The following is a 20,332-nucleotide window of genomic DNA, read 5'->3' as shown; positions in this document are numbered from 1 at the left end:
TTATTATAATTATAGGGCACTATGAAATCCAGTTTTATTTCCAAATTTGTCTATACTCTGTTTTAATGGTTAAATTAAATTGTATTACTCAAAAGCCTGTCTAATTAATCGAGTTTTACAGTTTTATCTTTACCAAATTCTGTTTTGCATTATTTTCTGGATTCCATTTGAATGGTTCCATTAAATTTTAATAATAAAAAGCATCTCCAATTAATTGATTTTATAAAAAAAAAAATAAAAAAAAATCTATTTTTCAGAAATACTGCACAATTATATTTTTCTCTTAAATAAATTCTGGTAAATAACATTTCTAGTAAATACTCCTTTAAAAAGTTTTTTGATTATTGTATTATTAGTAGACTAGAACACGTGGATTTGTTGTCATTCTTACACTATAATACTGAACTTTGATTTCAGTGATTTGGACTATGAGATGGACACTTGCTGCTTGCACTCTGTTGCACTTTTGTTTTAAAAAAAGGATTTCATAGACATTTTGATTTCATTTGGTTTAATAAAATAAAGTAAAATTGTAGATTTTTTTTTGTGGGGGAAATTAATTGTTTAGATTAATCGATAAATTAGTCGGTAGATTAATCAAATAAAAATTGTCGTTAGTGGCAGCCCTAGACTAAAATAGGAATATTCCACGTCTTAATTCGTGGAATACTCCATATGTCTTAATTCATTAGTGTTTACTAGTCTGGCTAAAATCATACTCGAAGTAAACCCAAATCGAATCAAGATGTGGAGTATCCAATTTTTTTTTTTTGGTACACCTTAATCACACTATTAACGTTGTGTAGGACTTTTTGCCACATTTTGCGACAGGATGAACACACGGCAGTGGTCAACCGTTTGATGACAAACAAAAAATTCAAACAACTTTCTCCCACCAGTCCTTACTTCACACTCTCATCCAGTACCTCCGAGTTTGTCATGGGGGTATGAATGAAATGTTGCCGAATGAAAGGGCAGAGGAGGACTGTTGCTAGTGTATTTGTATCCAAAGTCATCTGTTTGCACGTAGCATGACAATAACTGCACTTGAAGGTTTTATAAACGTAAAAATGAAACACCCAAAACTGTATATCCAGGGATTGAAATTTAACTTTTTCACCCACCAGCCAATTTGGCTACTAAATTTTTAAGTTACCGGCCATTCATAATTTCTACTAGCCAAAAAAAAAGAGAGAGAGACAGAAATAAACCAACAGTTTGAGGCAGTCTACTCTGGGCGTGACAAAGTGACCATTGCAAAGTAATTTTGTGTCAGTACTAGGGGTGTGCGATATTGACAAAAAATAATGTCTCAATATTTTCTGGGATTTTATTGATAAAGATAATTAGACGATATTTTGCTAAGTGTGTTATTGTGCTGATATCTTAAGGACTACCGTGGACAGCTGACTCCTAAAGTTTTTAATATATTTAATATTTTGTGTGGTCAGTTCACAGCAGTGATAGAAATAAAGCTTTTCCAATAAGTTTAAATTGATTTGAACTTTTTATGGACATTTTTACCATGTAGACAGCGTCACTGATTATAATAAGTTCTACTGTATTTTGCTGCTTGCGTCCGGTGTAGACACGTGTTTAACGTTGGTGAGCAGGAAAGCCTGTGTGTGTCCTATGCCTTAGCGGACAGCATGAAACACAAAAAATAAATGAATAACCGAGAGAATAATAATAATACTAACAGTTATTCTCTCTATGCTATTTTTCAATGTTTCAAGTGATGCAGGTGTTTTTTGTTTTGTTTTTTTCCCTGTAGGTTTTTTTTTTATTAAAAAAGCATTAATTTTTCATAATTTTTAACAATTATTTGGTAGTCTGAGGCGGAATGGGGATTCGGGAAAGGGGGGCAGATTTTATTTATAGGTTTAAAGGGGGGTGCGACCACAAAAATTTGAGAACCACTGGTCTAAAGTTAACAGACAGTGTTTAGTGCAGTCCACATGTTTACATATGTTTATTACAGTGACTTTGAATTACCCAAAGTAGTGTGAGAATCGTTCAGCCCTAAAATTAAATCAGTATCAATGAAATTAATCTTTGCAGAAGTTGCATATGAAGTGGCATTTAGATGCATTTGCACGTTAATGCAGCTTAGGGGGACATGGAATGCTTTAGCCTGCTGTTACAAATGCATAAGTAATGTTTTAATGTTTTAAACATGAAATGTTTGATATGTTTAAAAAAAATTAATATTTGAAATTATTTAAAAAAATGAAAAGATACTTTAAATGTGAAATTAAAACCGCCAGTAGATGGCAGCAAGTCACTGTTAAGTGAGTCATTGCGATTGAACCATTTCTAATCGAATCATTTAAATGGGTGATTCAGTAACGAAACAATGTCATGTTGCTCAGTGCTGTGGCTGTGTTTGGAATGTTTTCTGTTGGCGAAATAGCGCAAAAACAGCCAATATGGTGTCTAAAACGTAAGTTGCTTGATATTAACTTTATTGTTTATTGAACTATTGCATAAAATCAATATCACATTTGTAACCATGCTGATTTTAAGAAAAACGGCACGCTTCCTGTGATATTGATTAACTATATGAAAATATACATTTTCTGCCCCCTTATCTTGAATTATGTCATCATTCTTAATGCATATTAATAGACTGAATCATGCAGTGAAAGATCACACTCTAAGGGTGCTTTCACACTTGGTTCGATTGCTTGGTCCGAACCGGAGTTCGATTGCTCGCCCTGCCCCCGCTGGACTGTGTACACATTATATTATTTGGGTCCGAACCCTGGTTCATTTGCATCATCAAGCCAGCAGCTGTTTACCCCATTGCTTAGTAACGATGGTGCAGGAGAAGATGGCAAAATGCGTAGCAAGGCTCTCTTCAATTTTATATTTATGATTTTGAACCGTTGGTTTTGTTTCCAAAGCTTCAGTACATAACGGCACTTACGTCTGCCTTACGAATGTACTGCAAATGCTCTAAAGTAATCTGAAGGTGAACAGAAATGAGATGTACAGCTCTCTGCTTGCACCGCGTCAGTCACGCTCATCAAAAAAGTGAGTAAAAACACATTTTTATCAAATAATACATTATTAATAGCGGTTCACTTCCGTGATTTGGTACAATTGCATTCACATCAGCAGCGAACCGTACCGGAGTTCACTTGAACCGTACCCCGGACCATCCTTTTTAAGCGGACTCTAGTACGGTTCGCGGGTGCGCACCAGAGTTCAGAAGACCTCGTTCACATCATCCAAACGTACCGAACTCTGACGTCAATCGAACCTGGGTGCGCACCAAAAGTGCTAGTGTGAAAGCACCCTAAATGCACACGCGCACTAAAGCCTGTGTTGGTCTAACCAGACTTCATCACGTCACGTATGCGTGCCTCTGTAGGTGTGTTTTGTTTGTTTTTTGCAATATACTCTCTAAACCTGTGCAGATTTGGCTTGCATGAACTTCCCCAAGAAATTTCACATATCAACATACAGTTTGTCTTCGTTATGGTAGCATATACAGCAGTGGTCTCAATTCCTAGAGGGCCACAGCTCTGCACAGTTTAGCTCCAACCCTAATCAAACTCACCTGATCCAGCTAATCAGGATTACTTGAAACTTCCAAGCAGGTGTGAGCGTCGGATGGCGTCGCGTGGGGATGTAATGATGTGTGCCATTAATCGATCTATGTACTATAACATGGGGAACAACGGGAACATAAAAAGGAATATTTTAAAAGCAACTCATGTAAACACCTTAATCATAATATTGTCTTATTCAGAATAAGATGAATAATTAGATGACTAATGTCAATGTAAACATTCTCAATGTATGAGGTAAAATGCAAATTAAATAAGAATAACAAGTGTCATTGGCACCAGTAGTGTGGTGGGAGGCACTTTAGCCAACTTGAGTTTGATTCCCGTCTCATGGACCTTTCCAATCCCATCACCCACTTCCTGTCAAATCTCTGTAATGTTCTTTAGGAAAAAGGCAAAGAAATGGGAGCATATTCACAAATTTGTGTGTGAAATCTGTCCACAAGTGTTGTCACAAACAAATTGTTATTTATCAATAACTTTCATAATGAAAAGTATTATAAATCAACAAAAAATGTATCGACAGCTGAAACTACACATAAGCTAAAATGACATACTCCTGTGGCCTTGTAAACATGTTTAGATAATCTTTTTTTTATATTGATATGCAAGTACCTGTATTCTAGATCTCCATAAGAGGTAATTGTGTTTTGTACTTATTTTGAGGATGGTACGCAAATTGCTCGAAGGGTCTTCATGCATCTGCTTTCAGGCCAGAATGTGTCTTTAGAGAACATCATGTTTGCTCTAAGGCTGTAAAGGAAAGGTTTTGCGGAAAGCCCTTACACAGAGATTTAGACATGTTCTATGCAGATTACTAACTTTGGGTATGCGGTTGCTCATTTAGAATACTCCAAATTCATTAACATTACAACGTGGTTAGGAATAAATGCATGTGCATATGCATGTGTTGGGGTTTAGGCAGAATGTTTTCTCCTGTGTGTATAAATGTGCGTAATCTGTGCAGTTATTAGTAAATGAGACTAGGGATGCAACGATTATAGATTTTGTTGGTACGATTATTGTTTGAGGAATAATCACGGTTTTACGATTATTATGCATTTATTAATTTCCCAACATTACTAATGTATAAAATCACATGAACACACTTAGATATTAAAGTGTTATTTATTGGATGTAAGTCACTTAATATTAACTTGTTTATTGTATTGTATTAAATCATCACATTTACAAACTCCCTTAAAAATCATTAAAAGCTGTCACTCATCTTAGTTCATCACAATCTCACATTTATAATCAACGACGCTCTCTTCACTGCGCAATGAATCTCTTATTTATAGGGCTGGGTATCGTGGGTATCGTTCAAAATTTTTCGATACCGATACCTTGACTTCGATACCGGTTCCCGAACGATACTTTTTTTCGATACCAATTTTATGAAATCAATTTTAACAAAATTACATTATCTAAAAAAAAACTTTGGTTTTATTTTTCAGCTTGTTGATGTCTATACAAACTCAAAGACTCATCTCCTGAGCCACTGCACAAAGGAACAAAATGTAACCAACACAATAAATCAGTGCAAAATAGTTTTAATAAAGCTCAAATAGTCTTCAGTTTACACATCTGTTAGCTACATTTACACTAGTTAGTGTTCGTTTTAAGACTCATAGCTCAGACAGAATCATGATTTCTATTTATTTTCCACTGATTTACTGATGAGCATTAGCAGCTTCCAGCGCTGTCTGCTTGTGTTCTCTCTTCCATGATCGCTGCTCTGACTCAGAAGTAATAACATATTTAATTTCAGCAACATTATATTACATTTTTGGGCCCCCTACCCTATTAATATAATAGACCTAATATTACCACCCAAGCAAACAAAAATATTTCTTAATCGGTGGAAACCGGTAGTGTTTCTATCGGAATAAACGCTTGCGTTCAGTCAGTAAAAATCGAATAGTTCTTCATTTGTTTGAGAACTGAGAAAGACCATACCATATAGTCGTGGCCACATAACCACCTCCGGGAGTGCATTATTTCTCTAATAATTTTAACGGCCTGGAGTCACAACCACACATCAAGACATTTGACATGTTTCCGTCCTGAAATCTCGTGTGGGTTGAACGAATTGTTTTATGCACCTCATCCCAAACCTTCCGTTGCAAATTCCAAAACGTCATTTTTAGAGCTGATAACAGAGTCTTGAGTCATTGATATGCAGTTATTAAAATGCAGTCTAATCTTTGTTAAACTCCTTCATGAACCTCGCTACTGAGAAGTGTCATGTATCTTTTCAGCTGCGAAACTATTTTGCTGATAAATTCACGGTGCAGCGCTGACAAGAAGTTTCTGTTCGCGTCTCCGCGTGTCTGCACTGTGTGTGCGTCTGTGAGAGAGACTGGGAGAAAGAAAGCCTGATTTCCGTAGCCTACATAAAAAAGGTGGAAGACATGGAAATAGTTTGTCATTTTTTACCCTATTGTTTGTTATATTTATTTGCTCAATGAGCAATGTGTAAATCCGGCCCTGTTGGACGGCAATCGGAAGTTATTACAAACACTCGATGCCTTGTGCTTTATATATATATTTTTACATTTTACCTTATTTGCATATTTGTATAGTTGTATTTTTTGTATTTAATCTGTATTTATGTTATCTGTTTGCACCCAAAGGTCTGAGAGTAACACAATTCAATTCTCTGTGTGTATGTGCCGTACATGTGGAAGAATTGACAATAAAGCAGACTTGACTTGACTCGATGGTGGTTTAAAGTGAGTTTTCAGTGAAAGTGGAATATAAATCTTATTTATTGTATGTTTTTCGATACTCGATGGTATCGAGGCAATTCGGTCGGTGCCTAAAAAGTGTCGAACTCGATACCCAGCCCTACTGATTTACACCCGGTCTACACTTTGCTTATGAAAGGATTCGTGAGATATGTCTGTGATACATTACTCAACGCTGCAAAAACACGTAGAAAGCTCCTCTCAGCGATCACAAATATGATGATGATCAGGTCAGTCGCACGCAGTAGATTTCAGTCGCAAATGCTTCGCGTCAGGTGGTTCTTATCTTCACGTCGTGCATTAAAATCGTTCAATGTACAGCAAGCCGTGCATTATCCCTTATGTATTCGCTCTTTAGCAGCAGTTTTTTACAGCAATATTTAAATGACACCCTGGTCATTCTTGGTGTAGCCCAAATGGTCCCACACTATCGACAGGCATTTCTCTGGTGGAAATAAAGCTTCGCTGTTTGGTCCCTCTGTCAGTTCATCTAATGCATGTAGTAGCCTCCGTGCCTCTGATAAGCACGTCAATTTAAGCTGGTGCCCCGCTAGTGTAACTTTTTTCGTTTTGCGCAAGCTGCAACAGTTCCGTTCCGTGTAACAGAAACACTCGGTTTAGCGGAACCTTTACGATTAATTAACCGTGACGTTTTAAAGTGCGGTTAATCGCTGCATCCCTAAATGAGACCTAGGCCCAATCCCAATTCTACCCCTTAGCCCTTCCCCTTTCCCCTCTGTTTCGTGCGTTCACATGAAGGGGTAGGGGAAGGGCCAAATAGACCGTCAAACGAAGATTTTTATCTTCGACCGTCAAACGAAGACGCATAAATGTAAGCATTTTTGGCATTAATAAAGATTTTAACGAAACGTAATCGTTTGTTTTGTTACATTCAATCGTGAGTTCATATTTACGGTCATGTTACTCAAAGAAATGTTTGCAAAAAATCGCTAAAGTTTTCTAGTGTCATATCATTACTGACTGCACGATAGTCCTACAACATAGGCTATTTTCATGTCTGATCAGGGCGATAACCACCGTAGACATTGAGGAGGTCAATGTCTACGGTGGTACCCCTAATAATTACAAATCGCTAAACCCTTTTCTGAAATATTGCCAATTCGGGAGAGAGAGATAAAAGTTGCGTCTGTGCGTTTCTCTTTTTAGAGTGAGTTTACTTCAAAAATAGCGATTTTATCCTCTCGTTGCTGGATAATATCATGTAGCAATTCAGTATTTTAACTGTTATTAATGAAAGTCGTGGGGCAGCGTTGACAAGATTCTTAGGTCCTGGATGTGTGAGCTGCGCAATATCTGATGTGTGTGTGTGTGTGTCAGTAAGCAGCGCATTAATATAGAATGGTAATTAAAGTCTAATGCACACCAGTATAGGTGTGTGTATTGTAGGAGCTAGACGACGTGTTACGGCATAATAGTGGTGTCCCAGTTCTTAGGGGAATATTTTCACCCCTACCCCTTGACACTCTGTTTTAAGGGACAAGGGGAAGGGTTAGGCAGAGGGGAAGGGGAAGGGGTATAAAATGGGATTGGGCCCTAGTGTTTTCCAAGGATTAATTAGTGTAGTTTTGCCTCTTTGACAAAGATAAGGGCTGTTTAGTTGTCTCGTCTTGAATTATGGAAATAGTATTTTCTAAAGGTAGAATAGTACGGGGAAAATACTGATTGCATATTTTTTTTAGTTAACTGTAATCTGCATGTACCTTTTCTTTCAGTTGAAAAATGGTGTGAAAAGAAAAGCAGACACTACGACCCCTTCTGCCTCTTCCATCACCAGCTGTGAGTCATCCCCTTGTGTAACAGAACCAAAAGTCCTTAAGATATTCTCCAGGCGAGGCAGCGGCCGACCCATCAAACCTCCCTGTAAAGACCTTCCTGAGTCACCACCACAACATCAGGTGGGCAGAAGGACCAAACTCTCAGAGAGACTCAAATACTGCAATGCAATCCTGAAAGAGATGTTTGCCAAAAAGCATTCTGCTTATGCCTGGCCCTTTTATAAGCCTGTGGATGCTAAGGCACTGGGCCTTCTTGATTATCATGAAATCATTTACCAACCTATGGATATGAGTACCATCAAAGTGAGTACCATGGTTTTGTTAATATTACTGGATAAGCTTTGCTCACTGTTATTGTTTTGTATGTAATGGGCTTATTTTTTTCTAATAGAACAAGATAGAAGCTCGGGAGTACACCGATGCATTGCAATTCGCTGCAGATGTGCGGCTCATGTTCTCAAACTGCTACAAATACAATCCACCCGGCCATGAGGTAGTGGCCATGGCAAGAAAACTTCAGGTGTGTCTTTAGGTGGTTTGATCATCTTTTTAAAATCCATTGTTTGTCTTATTTTCCTATGGGTAAATGCAGAATATTAAAATTTTTTACCCAGGATGTTTTTGAGTTTCGCTTCTCCAAGATTCCTGACAAGCCGAGGAATTCAGCACCATCCTCTAGTCAGAACAGAGTAAGGAAGGAGAGAGCACACAGTCCGTCCAGCTCTGAGAGCAGTGACAGCGAATCATCATCATCTCCATCAGAAAACTCCTCAGACACAGAAGATGAAGAGGAGAGAGTGCAGAGGCTTGCCAGCCTGGAGGAACAGGTAAGACTTGTGTATATAGACTTTTGAGTCCCCTCAAACATACACACATCCTCTGTTCCAAAACAGTCACACCATCATAGTCACGCCCAATGTGGTGACTCTGCCTCCTTCAGCAAATTCTATGGCAGTATTGCATGTATTCTTTGCAGTGGAAACAATTCCAGAATGTTCTTTGCCAAGAAGTGAGAGAGGTCTCTTTTATTAACATACTTGGGAGGACTTTTAAGTCTGTGCAATTACAATGCTGTGTTATTATGGTGTTGTGCTGTAAACTTAATAGGTGCTGTGCTTAAGCATGTTGCTAAGTCAAATCTTCTATGTCAGTATGAGCATTCATAATCAGTCTGCTGTGAGGGTCTGGATGCTGCCCATTTGTACAGTAGGCAGTGGAAAAAATAACTTGCTAAGTTTTGAACAGTATTTATACGTGTACCCTTATATAATGTCATTTCTGTCTTTACTCACCAGCTGAAAGCAGTACGAGAGCAGCTGCAGTTACTGACCCAAACACCTCTCTTGAAACCAAAGAAAAGGTGTTGTGCTGTAAACTTAATAGGTGCTGTGCTTAAGCATGTTGCTAAGTCAAATCTTCTATGTCAGTATGAGCATTCATAATCAGCCTGCTGTGAGGGTCTGGATGCTGCCCATTTGTACAGTAGGCAGTGGAAAAAATAACTTGCTAAGTTTTGAACAGTATTTATACGTGTACCCTTATATAATGTCATTTCTGTCTTTACTCACCAGCTGAAAGCAGTACGAGAGCAGCTGCAGTTACTGACCCAAACACCTCTCTTGAAACCAAAGAAAAGGGAAAAGTCCAAGAAGAAGAGGAAGAAAGAGAGAGAGTCCAGTAAGCGAAAAGGTGAAGAAATGAAGAAACCGGCAAAAATACAGAAGAGGTCTAACAGCAAGTCATCAGGGTAAGAAAATGTGTGGTGCTTGTGGGGGTGCACATCATGCCCATTTCTACCCTAAGTATTCACCTTATTTTTCCTGTAAGAGCGGGCGCAGCCATTTTTAAATTAAATGATTCTGGCTTCCGGTCTCATCCACTTCCAGCTCTTTTAGCTGTACAACACAGCTCGTTTTGCTGCCTGATATTGCAAAGTGGTGTGTCAGGTTATTTTAAAGTACTAGCCCTATATTAATTATGCACACACTGGTTTGTAGTACAGACACGTTTACCATTTACTGGACTTTGTTATTCTTTTCGTTATTTCCCTGCAGCGGCTAATTAATTTTATGTTTTATGTCAAGACAAATTCTCAAAGAAATCTAAATTCCATCAACTTTGTTCTCAGGCGGAAGGAGAGCAGAGCATATGACTCCGAGGAAGAGATCAATACATTACCCATGTCTTATGAGGAGAAACGGCAACTGAGTTTGGACATTAACAAGCTTCCTGGAGACAAGCTTGGCAAAGTAGTGAACATCATCAAGGCGCGAGAACCCTTGCTCAGGGACACAGACCCTGAGGAGATCGAAATTGACTTTGAGACTCTCAAACCTTCAACTCTTCGAGCTCTCGAGTGCTATGTTGTCGCTTGCCTCCAAAAGAAACGGAAAGAAACTGACAGTAAGTACTGTTTGGTCAATATTAAGAGCTTTTCATGCTGAGACATTTATATTTATATATATATATATATATATATATATGAAAGATAGTACTAACTACTTTTCACATTGTGTAATACAACTGAATGGCATGCAAATCTGAAATATTTGCATATGTTTTTCATACTACAACTACATACACCAAGTCAGGAGACACTTTTCATCATTATCTGGAAAAAATTTAATACCCGCAGTATAGCAGTACATTATTTTTGCTTCACTGTGAAAGTGTTCATAAAGGTTTATTTTTTTCCTTTTTTTTTTTTTCATGTGTATGCTTTACCTAAAAGATATTACTATTTTAAATATTATTTTTTTATTATTATTTAGAACTTAAACACGATTAGTGCTTAAAATTGCCATCTTAAAAAAAAAAACTAATTTGATATATACTCTACAACTCTTACAAAATTGGTGTGTAAAAGGAGAATTTGTATCTTATATTTATTGTGATCGTTTTACATTATTAGAAAAGAAGCTCCAGAAGAAGTCTAAAATCAAGGAAATGGACAAAGAGCTGCAACACGCACATGGAGAATCAAATAATAAAAAGGCCAAAAGTAAGTATAGGTATTTATTTGTTCATTCTTTTTTTTTTTATGTAGTCATATAAATGCAGTATAAACCTATGTTTCCCCTTCTGTGTGCAGTTGAAGCGGAAGAGGAGTTTAAAGACATGAGCCGTCCGTCTCGTCTGAGTGACAGTAGCAGCAGCTCATCCAGCTCTAACAGCAGTAGTAGTGACTCTAGCTCCTCTGATAGCTGTGACTCTGATTCAGGTTAGCTGCTTCACACCTACCCACCAACCCTTTTATTATTAACTCACTGTCTCTCAGGCCAGTCTGTCCCCCCTGCTATCAATCTGGTCACTGATGCAGAAATCAAACCAAAAATTGTAAAGCTTACCCGGACACGTCCCCAGGATTATAAAGTTTCACTTATTTCATCTTAACACCTTCTGGACACAGTTCAACTTTTATTTTCCCAATTAAAAATGGTGTTTGTTTGTTTTTTGTGTTCACTTTTTGTCTTTTATCACTTTTGTAATATAAAGAAAATTGTGCACTTTTGGCTCTAAATTAGTAAAAGAATAAGTTGTTTCCTTTTCTCTCTCACACTTTTTCTGTAGTGCATAATTGTAATGCACCATGAGGCACAGTATATTTTATTGTTGTATCCAGGTTAAAATATCCAATAACAGACAGCTCATCTACACTGCGATCGCGACAGAAACCCGAGCGAGTACGAATGGGCCCAGCCCCAGAAAGCTGCCTGGACTATAATGGGAGCCTTCTAGTTTTGTCGGTGTAGCTGAGCTGTAATGGTTCAGTCCGAGGTGCGAACACCTTTGGGACTGATCATCTCTTCTGTCATTAAGCGTGACTCTGGCGTCTACACAGGGACCCTCCCCGGGCAGGATGCGCTCGCTGAAGGTCCGACGGGGCTGTTAAGATGCGCGTCGTTTTTGAAACACAGGCAGTTGAGTAAACAAATCAATAAAAGCCGTGATCAACAAGCGTATTCCCGCAGTAATGTAAAGATGGCGAGACTGCTTCATAACTTGCTGTTGTTGACAGTCGGGCTGACGCTGAAGATCAGAGTTATGGGATACTGGTCTCTCATCTATGGATATTGCGCGCTATGCACGGGCGTAGCGCTGCTCAAACTTGGCTGGAATATCATCCTACGACCGTCAACAACCTTTCAGTGGACGGTTCGTGAGACACCCCCTGCGTGCCTGAATGACACGTCCTTGGGAACCCACTGTTATGTTAAAATCAAGGTAAGATGACAGTAAACGAAAGCATGTATATCCTACATAAATATAACTTAAAAGCTTTTTTTAATGCTCAGATGTTGCTCTTTCGTTTTTTTCCCCTTTGAAATATGAACTTTGCCTCAGATGTTTCCTTAAAGCTCAGATGTTTCCTTAAACAAAATGAGACGATTGCTGAGTAGCTATAAACATAAATGCGGGTAGCCCACATAATTTCATCTTGATAGAATTTGATGACAAATATTAGTGCATTGAGATCATGTTTTCAGGTTTGGTATCTTGCCAAACCTGAGCACAGTTTGAGATATTGTTGATGAGATGCATTAAATCACCTGGTGTTTCACTAGAAGCAGAAGCTCAAGCAAAAGTAGGCTATCAATTTATACTCATTTTAGCCTCATTGGTGTCTAAGCGAAAGATTAAATGGATAGATCCCCCAAAATGAAAATTCTGTCAATTTTACTCATCCTCATGTCATTCCAAAATTTTTCTTTCTTTCTTTCTTTATGTAAAAGAAGATTTACATTTGTGCTTTTGGCAGATGTTTTTATTCAAAGCGACTTGCATTGCTTTCCCTGGGAATTGAACCCATGACCTTGGTAGCATAGCACAGTGCTTTGTAGGAAAGGGAAAGCCCTAAAGATATTTAAGGAAATGTTTCAGTGTTTGTTTTTGTTTTTCGTTTTTTTGGAGGAATGTAATCCAGCAGTAACTCACAACTTTTGCTTGCCAGCATTCTTTAAAATGTCTTCCTTTGTTCAGCAGAAGAAAGAAAGTCATGCCGATTTGAAACAACACGAGGGTAATACAGTTTTCATGTTTGGGCTATGTTTTCTCTTAAGGGATCTATCCCTTTACAGGGATCTCATTTATGATTTTTATTTCCAATGGGGTTGCTCCCAGAAGCAAGCAGTTTCCATCACTGAGCATCAACTGAGCACAAGCAGAGTGATCAGTTTCCCACACAATCATAGTCATTGCCTGGACTTCGCTGTCCACTGGAGTGGTGCTGAAAACAGCTTAGGCAGTCTCAGGATAGATGTGATGAGTATATACCTGCAGAGCTTTGAACTTAACGTTCACACATTAGGTACTCTGAATCTGCACTTTTTCTAAAAATGTAGCATCCCAGCTGAAAAAATTTACACTTCCATTAAAAAATTTATTTAGTCACCACTTCTTGTAAATTTGTGTAAATTTGTGTATCAGTGTATGAAAGATGGTTCAAGTGTACTACAAGTGGTAACTAAATCCATTTTTTAAATACAGAGATAGTATGTTAAAAGCGGATTTTTCATATTCATGGTGTCCCAAAATAGCACAGTTGAGTACACTGAGATGATCTTAAGTTTATCTTAAGAAGTACTAAAGAATCATTTTTAGTATACAGTATTAAGTACAAAATTAGTGCGTGAAAATAAAGCACTTTAAGAACATTATGGAAGTACACTTGTTTTTCACCTGGGATCCTTTGAAATCTTAGAAAACAGCCCCTTTAAGTTTTGTTCCTGAGTATATAACTTTTGTAACGTGGAAAAATATTGTAAAAGTCTCTGCAACCGCTGGAATTGAGGGATTTGGTATAAAAACTCTGGCATCAACTGTGATCTCTATCTGAAAGTAAAATAGCAAGTGACCTTGAGGAAATGAACTCCTTTTTTTTAATGCCGAGTGAAAACATTACATTTTATCAGATATTTTTTGAGGTGAGATGTTTTTCACACCCACAACTTGTTTGTATTCAAAAGGAAAATTCTGCATTGCAAACAATGTTCTTGAAATAGCCAGACAACCCGAGGATACTATCGCATGCAATTTGATGCAGGCTGTCATTTAACAGGGGTATGAATTTTTCCATAAATGTCAATGGAAGATATTGCTTTAATATTAGCTGAAACCTGCGGACACGGCTCCCCCTCTCTAGTGCATTTTATAGCTCTATCAAGCAGAGAGTGATGTGAGAATGGATTTTACATCAGGATGGACAGGCCCGTGTGATTAAAGAGAATGTACTGCTTTTATCATATCCTCCGTTTATAGTGAAGAATAACTGCCTGTGGTCTCTATGGTTTTAGGAGTCTGGACTCAGATTTCACTATGTTGCTGCTGGAGAACGAGGAAAGCCACTTATGCTGTTTCTGCATGGATTCCCTGAGTTTTGGTGAGACTCAAACACACTCGCACACACAAGGGAAACACTTCTCTACTGGGATGCTGCCAGGCACAGATCGGAAATATGTTGTTGTGGAATCACTCCACATTATACACATGGAGTCATAGATAATATTTGAGACTCAAACCTTCCCTATCAACACAACTCTTCAGTCAGAGTCAGAGCTGTGTCTATTATTGTTATGAAATGTAAAACGGGCAGTATAATGTATTAAACAGTCCTGAAATGTGATATGGAGTACAGTCGTGACATTCGGACTGTCTTGGGACCAGTGAAGCTGTCGTTTCAGTGAGCTGTCAGACTGCTGAACTGCGATCAGGACAGGACTGTGCCTAATTAATGTGGCACGGCTCCTTTCTGCTTCACTGGCCAATCTACTGCTCCAGAATCAGTGATGAAGTCTTGGATGAGTAGAGGAGACCTGGAGGACACCCTTTTCTTCTGACTTCTGCTCCACTTTAGTTTGGTGCATTCAAAAAGTGCAAGTCAAAGATTTCTCTCTGCTGCTGAGCAATAGAGAAATGTGGAGGTTAAAATAGGGTGTGTGTGTGTGTGTGTGTGTGTGTGTGTGAGTGTGTTTGCTAATTTAACGCTCATCTATATTCTCACATATTGGGTCCTTAGACCCTTTGCTGCACTGACTCATCAGAATCATAGAAAGGCTTCCTTCTGCTTTTCCTCAGCTTTCTTTCTCTCTCTTTCTTCTCATTCTTTAAAGACAATTGCTATGGAATGCTACCACTGTGGCAGAGTTTACTAACACAATTCAACTAAATCTTACATGTCAAACTATTGGGTACTTCATAAAACTGGTTTTGCCTTTTCAGTTAAAGCACTAACCAGTGGCACAATCTGATTTTTTGCCAAAATATGTTGCAGTGCAAATCATTCTAATTTGTACGATTATTGTAGATAAAAAAGTGTGGCAGAAATCATCCATTCCAGTGTATAAATTTTGTCAGTCCAATAAATTCTTTGGGCATAACTTGCAGGAACCCATAAAATATAAAGGTAGCTATATTTACATTTACACTATGGAAAAAAAATACTGGTAATATTATTTTATATTTGGAGAATATTAACTCCTTGACCTTGATACATTTTCGGATCATTTAATGAATAGAAAGTTCAAAAGAACAGCATTTGTTTGAATTATAAATGTTTTGTAACATTATAAATGTCTTTACTGTCACTTTTGCCCAATTTAGTGCATTCTTGCTGACCCCAAACTTTTGAATGGTAGTGTATAAAACTGAATAGAAATACTATTACTGTCAGTTCAATCAAATAATTGTGATTCCTTCATTCATTCTATTTACTTTTCCATGGACTCAGTTCTATACCATCTTAGTAAACGCAAAAAGGTCGCACTTTATTTTAAGGTGTCCTTGTTACGCATTACATGTACTTACTATTATAATAACAATAAATTATGCATAATTACATGTAATTATGCCAAACCCTGATCCTAACCATATAGTAAGTATATAAAGTTAATTAATATTACTCAGTACCTAAATGTATAATTACACTGTAACAAGGACACCTTAAAATAAAATGTAACCAGAAAAAAAAAAAAACAATGTAGAACAGAGAGAGATGATCTAAATTGAACAAAAATGTGTTCATGTGTAACCTGTAGAATTCATACAAAATATTCGAATAGGTTCTCCTGGCGTCACCAGCTGAGGGAATTTAAGAGCGAGTTCCGTGTTGTTGCTGTGGATATGCGAGGCTACGGGGAGTCTGACCTGCCCTCCTCCACTGAGAGCTACAGACTGGACTACCTTGTCACTGACATCAAGGACATTGTGGAGTATCTGGGTAAGAACAGACTGCCTCCATTACCTCAGCCCTATTTCCATTTCACATTCCAGCCTGTCTAGTGGTTTTGATAAGGCTGTTGTAGTGGTGAATGCTAATGTAGCACTCTTCCCAATAGTCTGTAATGTGAAGGTGACCCATTCACAGATGCCCTTGGCTTTTTAGATGTGTATTGTCAGTTAAAATGAAGTCTAATTGTCTGCCTCTAGATTTCAAATGTGACACAATCACTAGTTGAGCTATGCTACAATGTGACTCAAGGACAAGTGTAGATGAACAGTGTATATCATGTCGTAGTTAAACTCATCTGTCGGCTTGCACAGAGTGGCATGTGTGTAAGCGGCTGGCGGTGTATTGTGACAGGCCGTCAATGACACGTTATTAGGATTCATGATGATGTCTTGCTCCAGGGTCTCAGTTCCTTGACATTGGAATCACTTTACTGCAGACGGTGGAAACTTCCACCCTGGCTCACAGCAATGGTGTCATTCATCCTGAGTCAGTCCTTGATATGACACTAAATAAACTGCAGCATGATATTATTATTGCAAAAGAAGACGACTTACACTCAAACCACAGGTTAAACAGTAGTTATTGTGCAGTAAAATGCAAGGCTCAACATAATATAAATAAAATGTAAATTTATATAATTGAATTGAAATTAATACTTGGGATTAAACAGAAATAGTTCTGATTTCAAAGCGTACTTAATTGGATTTCTGTACCATATTCTATTTTGTATGGAGCCCTGAACATGACATGCAGGGACAAGATAAACAAGATAAAGTGGCCATGAGTGAATCATTTGTTTATTAATATGATTGGAAAATGATGCAAGCCAAACTCAAAGTCGTATTGTCCAAATGTGTCTAACTACTATGCCACAGTTCCAGCTTAAAACTGAATGTTGAATGTGAATTTAAAATGTTGACATTTAAATAGAAAATTATGGAGCTCTGCACATGACGTGGGAAAAAAGTAATTTGTGTTTTAATCATTTATATAATATTAATTCCCTCATTTTAATTTAGTTAGAACATGGCCATGTTTGGACTAATACGAGGAAATAAATTAATAAAAAGAGGCCATGTGTCACGTGTATGTTCCTGTTTGTCCTTATTTGGTTTGGTTCCTGTTCTCATTATTAGTTAATCACCTTCATTCTGTTCACCTGTGTTGATTGATCATCTCGTTTGCTCCTTTGTTTCCCTGTCTTTATAAGCCTTCAGTTTCTGTCTGTTCTTCGTCCTGGGGCCTGTGCCATGAGGGTAGATGAACAAATTCAGAGTTATAGGAATAGTTTTGAGTTAACCACACCACACCGGCTTTGTTGGTACCATGATGCTGATCATCAACTTTCTTTGTCAACTCAGGCTTTGATCCTAAGTTTGTCGAACACGTGCACATGAATGTGTGACATCACTGGCAAACAGCCAATCACGAGCCTTGGTTAAAGGTTAAAGGTTTTGTTAAAGGTTAAGAGATTGAAGAATATGATGAATTTAAATGCATTTACACTGAAGTACTTGTCCTTGAAAGAGGACAAATAAAAGAAATTATCTTGCTTTATCAGTGCAGTCACAAGTGAAACTTGTTATATACAGCGATAGAGACTCGTTAGAACATGTAAGATCACAGTCATTTTTAAAGCATTATCTATTGATTCTACCGCTTATTTATATTACATACGATCTGTATATATTAACATTCATTGAAAATAAATGATTTATAATAACTTTTCAACTAAAATTGCTTGTGTGTAATGGATTACTAATATAAGTCATATAATTATATAAATCATATAAAATTACTCTAAGTAATTATTATTAAAGCCAGACATTTTTTTGTACTAGTGACCTTTAATTTGGAGCAAGTTAAACTGGGGGAGTGACTTTTTTGTGTCAGACATGTGTTACTTTGCTCACATCTGACTGGTCCAATTTCAGTTTGAGATCTCTAACGCAGAACATAACCTGCCCCGGAGCAGGTTAGCCGTGGAGTGTAAGTTACTATGGCAATGAACGCAGCTAAAAGCCAAGCCACATTCATGGTACCTAAAACCCAGGATTGGTGCAAACTAAACTGAAACTTACCTGGCTAAACCAGCTAATCCGGCTTCATGGTACAGGCCCCTGGATTAATGTTGATTCAATGGTACACGTGCGCTGATGCTATTTAGCTCTCCTGTTCTTTGTGTTAAAGTGGAATTAAAGTCTATTTTGGTTACTCCTTCGTGCGCTTTCTACAACCATGTTTGTTTACATAATATGTGTGTGTACTGTGTATATTTAATATGTATATATAAATACAAACACATGCATGTATATATATTTAAGAAAAATGTTATGTTAATATATTAAATATATGTATTTATATATAACATAAAATATAAGAATATGAATTTATACATTTATATTAATGCAAATATTTTCTAAATATATACTGTATGTGTGTGTGTTTATATATAACGTGCTAAATATACACAGTGCACATACATATATTATGTACACAAAATCTTTTATTTTGGATGCGATTAATCGTGATTAAAATAATGATCATCAACTGGCAGCTTTTTTTTTTTAAATGTTGGTGAGGAAAGAGAATGTTGGAACTGTGGCCTAGTGGTTAGACACATTGTGCTATGGTGCTTATTTGGAAAATATGAGTTTGAATTTGGCTTGCGTCATATCTCGATCCTTTTCCCTCTGATTTTGCTACAATTTCCAGTCTTGTCTCTCACTTTCCCTATTAATTATGTGGCATACACAACACCACAACAAACACAAACATACCAGCTTCCTCCTTCTGTTCCTCTCCTCGGGATACAAATTATTTAGAGTGCCAAAAGTACTAATTTCCATGATTATAACTGAACACTAATATTTCCGTTCATGAACAAATGACAGAAATGCAAATAGTTAATTGATATTTTCAAGCAGTTGTGTTAAGTTTGAAGAAGGTTTGCAGTAAATCATAAATGTAGAAACACGTTGCTCCAGTTTGGTTGCACTTGTCAAATCAAACGCTAGATGTCGCTCTCTCCTCTGATATGGATGAGGGAGTGAGCCTTGCTCTCCATTCAGCATGTCTTCCACAAATGTTTCCCAGCTGACAGAGGAAGAAATGCGATTCAAGGTTAGTTTTCGGTGTCCTATATTTTAATGCATACATCTTTAAGGCTAAATAGATATGAGCCTGTTCAGGGAAATCAAAAATACCTTCTAACAAAGAAACACACCACAGTATTCCCATGCACTTATGGATTTGCCTCAGGCTGAAAGCAAGTGATTAATTCTCCACCAAGTCTTGGTAGTCTTGGTAGGCCATCTCCAGTAGAGGAGCAAATGTGGATTGAGTCCTCGGAGACATAAAGCATCTGTTAAAGTTTGCAGATTTATGTAGTCCATCCATACAAACATTACACCCGTCATTTCCATCATGTCGTTGTAAAAATGTTTGAAACGTCCGATTTGACCTTCATAATGATAGCACATCGCCAAGACGTCTTTGTGATTTCATCTTAAATATGTCATTTTAAAAATGCTAAAATGTTAAACGTGCAAAATCGCATGCTAGCACAATCAACATTCAGCTGTTTTATGGTGTTTGTGATTCTGAATATATGTGAATCCCCGCTTTTTAAGAATTCTTGACCCAAAATATAATTTTTTTAAGTAACACACAGTGATTTTCAAATGATTTGCTTTGTCTCTGACACTTTGGCAACATATGTGTGCTTACTGGATCATTTGTTCTTAAAGCTGTTCAGTATTAAAAACGCTTTATAATATCCCAGCTTGTTTAAAATCAGTCATTATTCTTTCAGTCTTGATATTAGACCCAATTGATGCGGCTTCATCCCTTGTCTTATCAGGTAAATCGTTATCATTTTCTCTTGGAATCTCAGATGTACATCACAATATGGAAGAAAAGATCTCTTGTTATTTCCGTTACATTGCAACTTTATTAGTTAAGACATTACGAAATGCTAAAAAA

At 37.4% G+C, this 20,332-nt stretch overlaps 2 protein-coding genes across 4 annotated transcripts in view; both read left to right on the top strand.

Annotated features, from left to right (window-relative positions):
* The window catches only part of LOC107555390 (bromodomain testis-specific protein-like), a 19,286-nt gene extending 7,600 nt beyond the window's left edge, over nt 1–11,686 (top strand). For 2 of the 3 annotated variants that reach the window (XM_016238166.1, XM_016238165.1), the window contains exons 6-13: nt 8,059–8,424; nt 8,513–8,641; nt 8,736–8,948; nt 9,417–9,481; nt 9,758–9,868; nt 10,250–10,524; nt 11,033–11,122; nt 11,213–11,686. In XM_016238166.1, coding sequence (XP_016093652.1) covers nt 8,059–8,424; nt 8,513–8,641; nt 8,736–8,948; nt 9,417–9,481; nt 9,758–9,868; nt 10,250–10,524; nt 11,033–11,122; nt 11,213–11,346 — 1,383 coding nt within the window. In that variant the 3' untranslated portion in view covers nt 11,347–11,686. Of the gene's footprint in view, nt 1–8,058; nt 8,425–8,512; nt 8,642–8,735; nt 8,949–9,416; nt 9,482–9,692; nt 9,869–10,249; nt 10,525–11,032; nt 11,123–11,212 lie in introns of all 3 variants that reach the window. The other variant, XM_016238167.1, reaches the window with a different exon arrangement.
* A 136-nt stretch (nt 11,687–11,822) lies between these two features.
* The window catches only part of LOC107555389 (epoxide hydrolase 4-like), a 16,740-nt gene continuing 8,230 nt past the window's right edge, over nt 11,823–20,332 (top strand). The window contains exons 1-3 of the mRNA XM_016238164.1: nt 11,823–12,345; nt 14,415–14,500; nt 16,179–16,336. Of these exons, the coding sequence (XP_016093650.1) occupies nt 11,884–12,345; nt 14,415–14,500; nt 16,179–16,336 (706 nt within the window). The 5' untranslated portion in view covers nt 11,823–11,883. The remainder of the gene's footprint in view (nt 12,346–14,414; nt 14,501–16,178; nt 16,337–20,332) is intronic.

The sequence above is a fragment of the Sinocyclocheilus grahami genome, unplaced genomic scaffold (genome assembly GCF_001515645.1).
Source record: "Sinocyclocheilus grahami isolate Dianchi unplaced genomic scaffold, SAMN03320097.WGS_v1.1 scaffold533.1, whole genome shotgun sequence".
Taxonomy (NCBI): Eukaryota; Metazoa; Chordata; class Actinopteri; order Cypriniformes; family Cyprinidae; genus Sinocyclocheilus; species Sinocyclocheilus grahami.
This window is presented reverse-complemented; position numbering and strand designations above follow the sequence as displayed.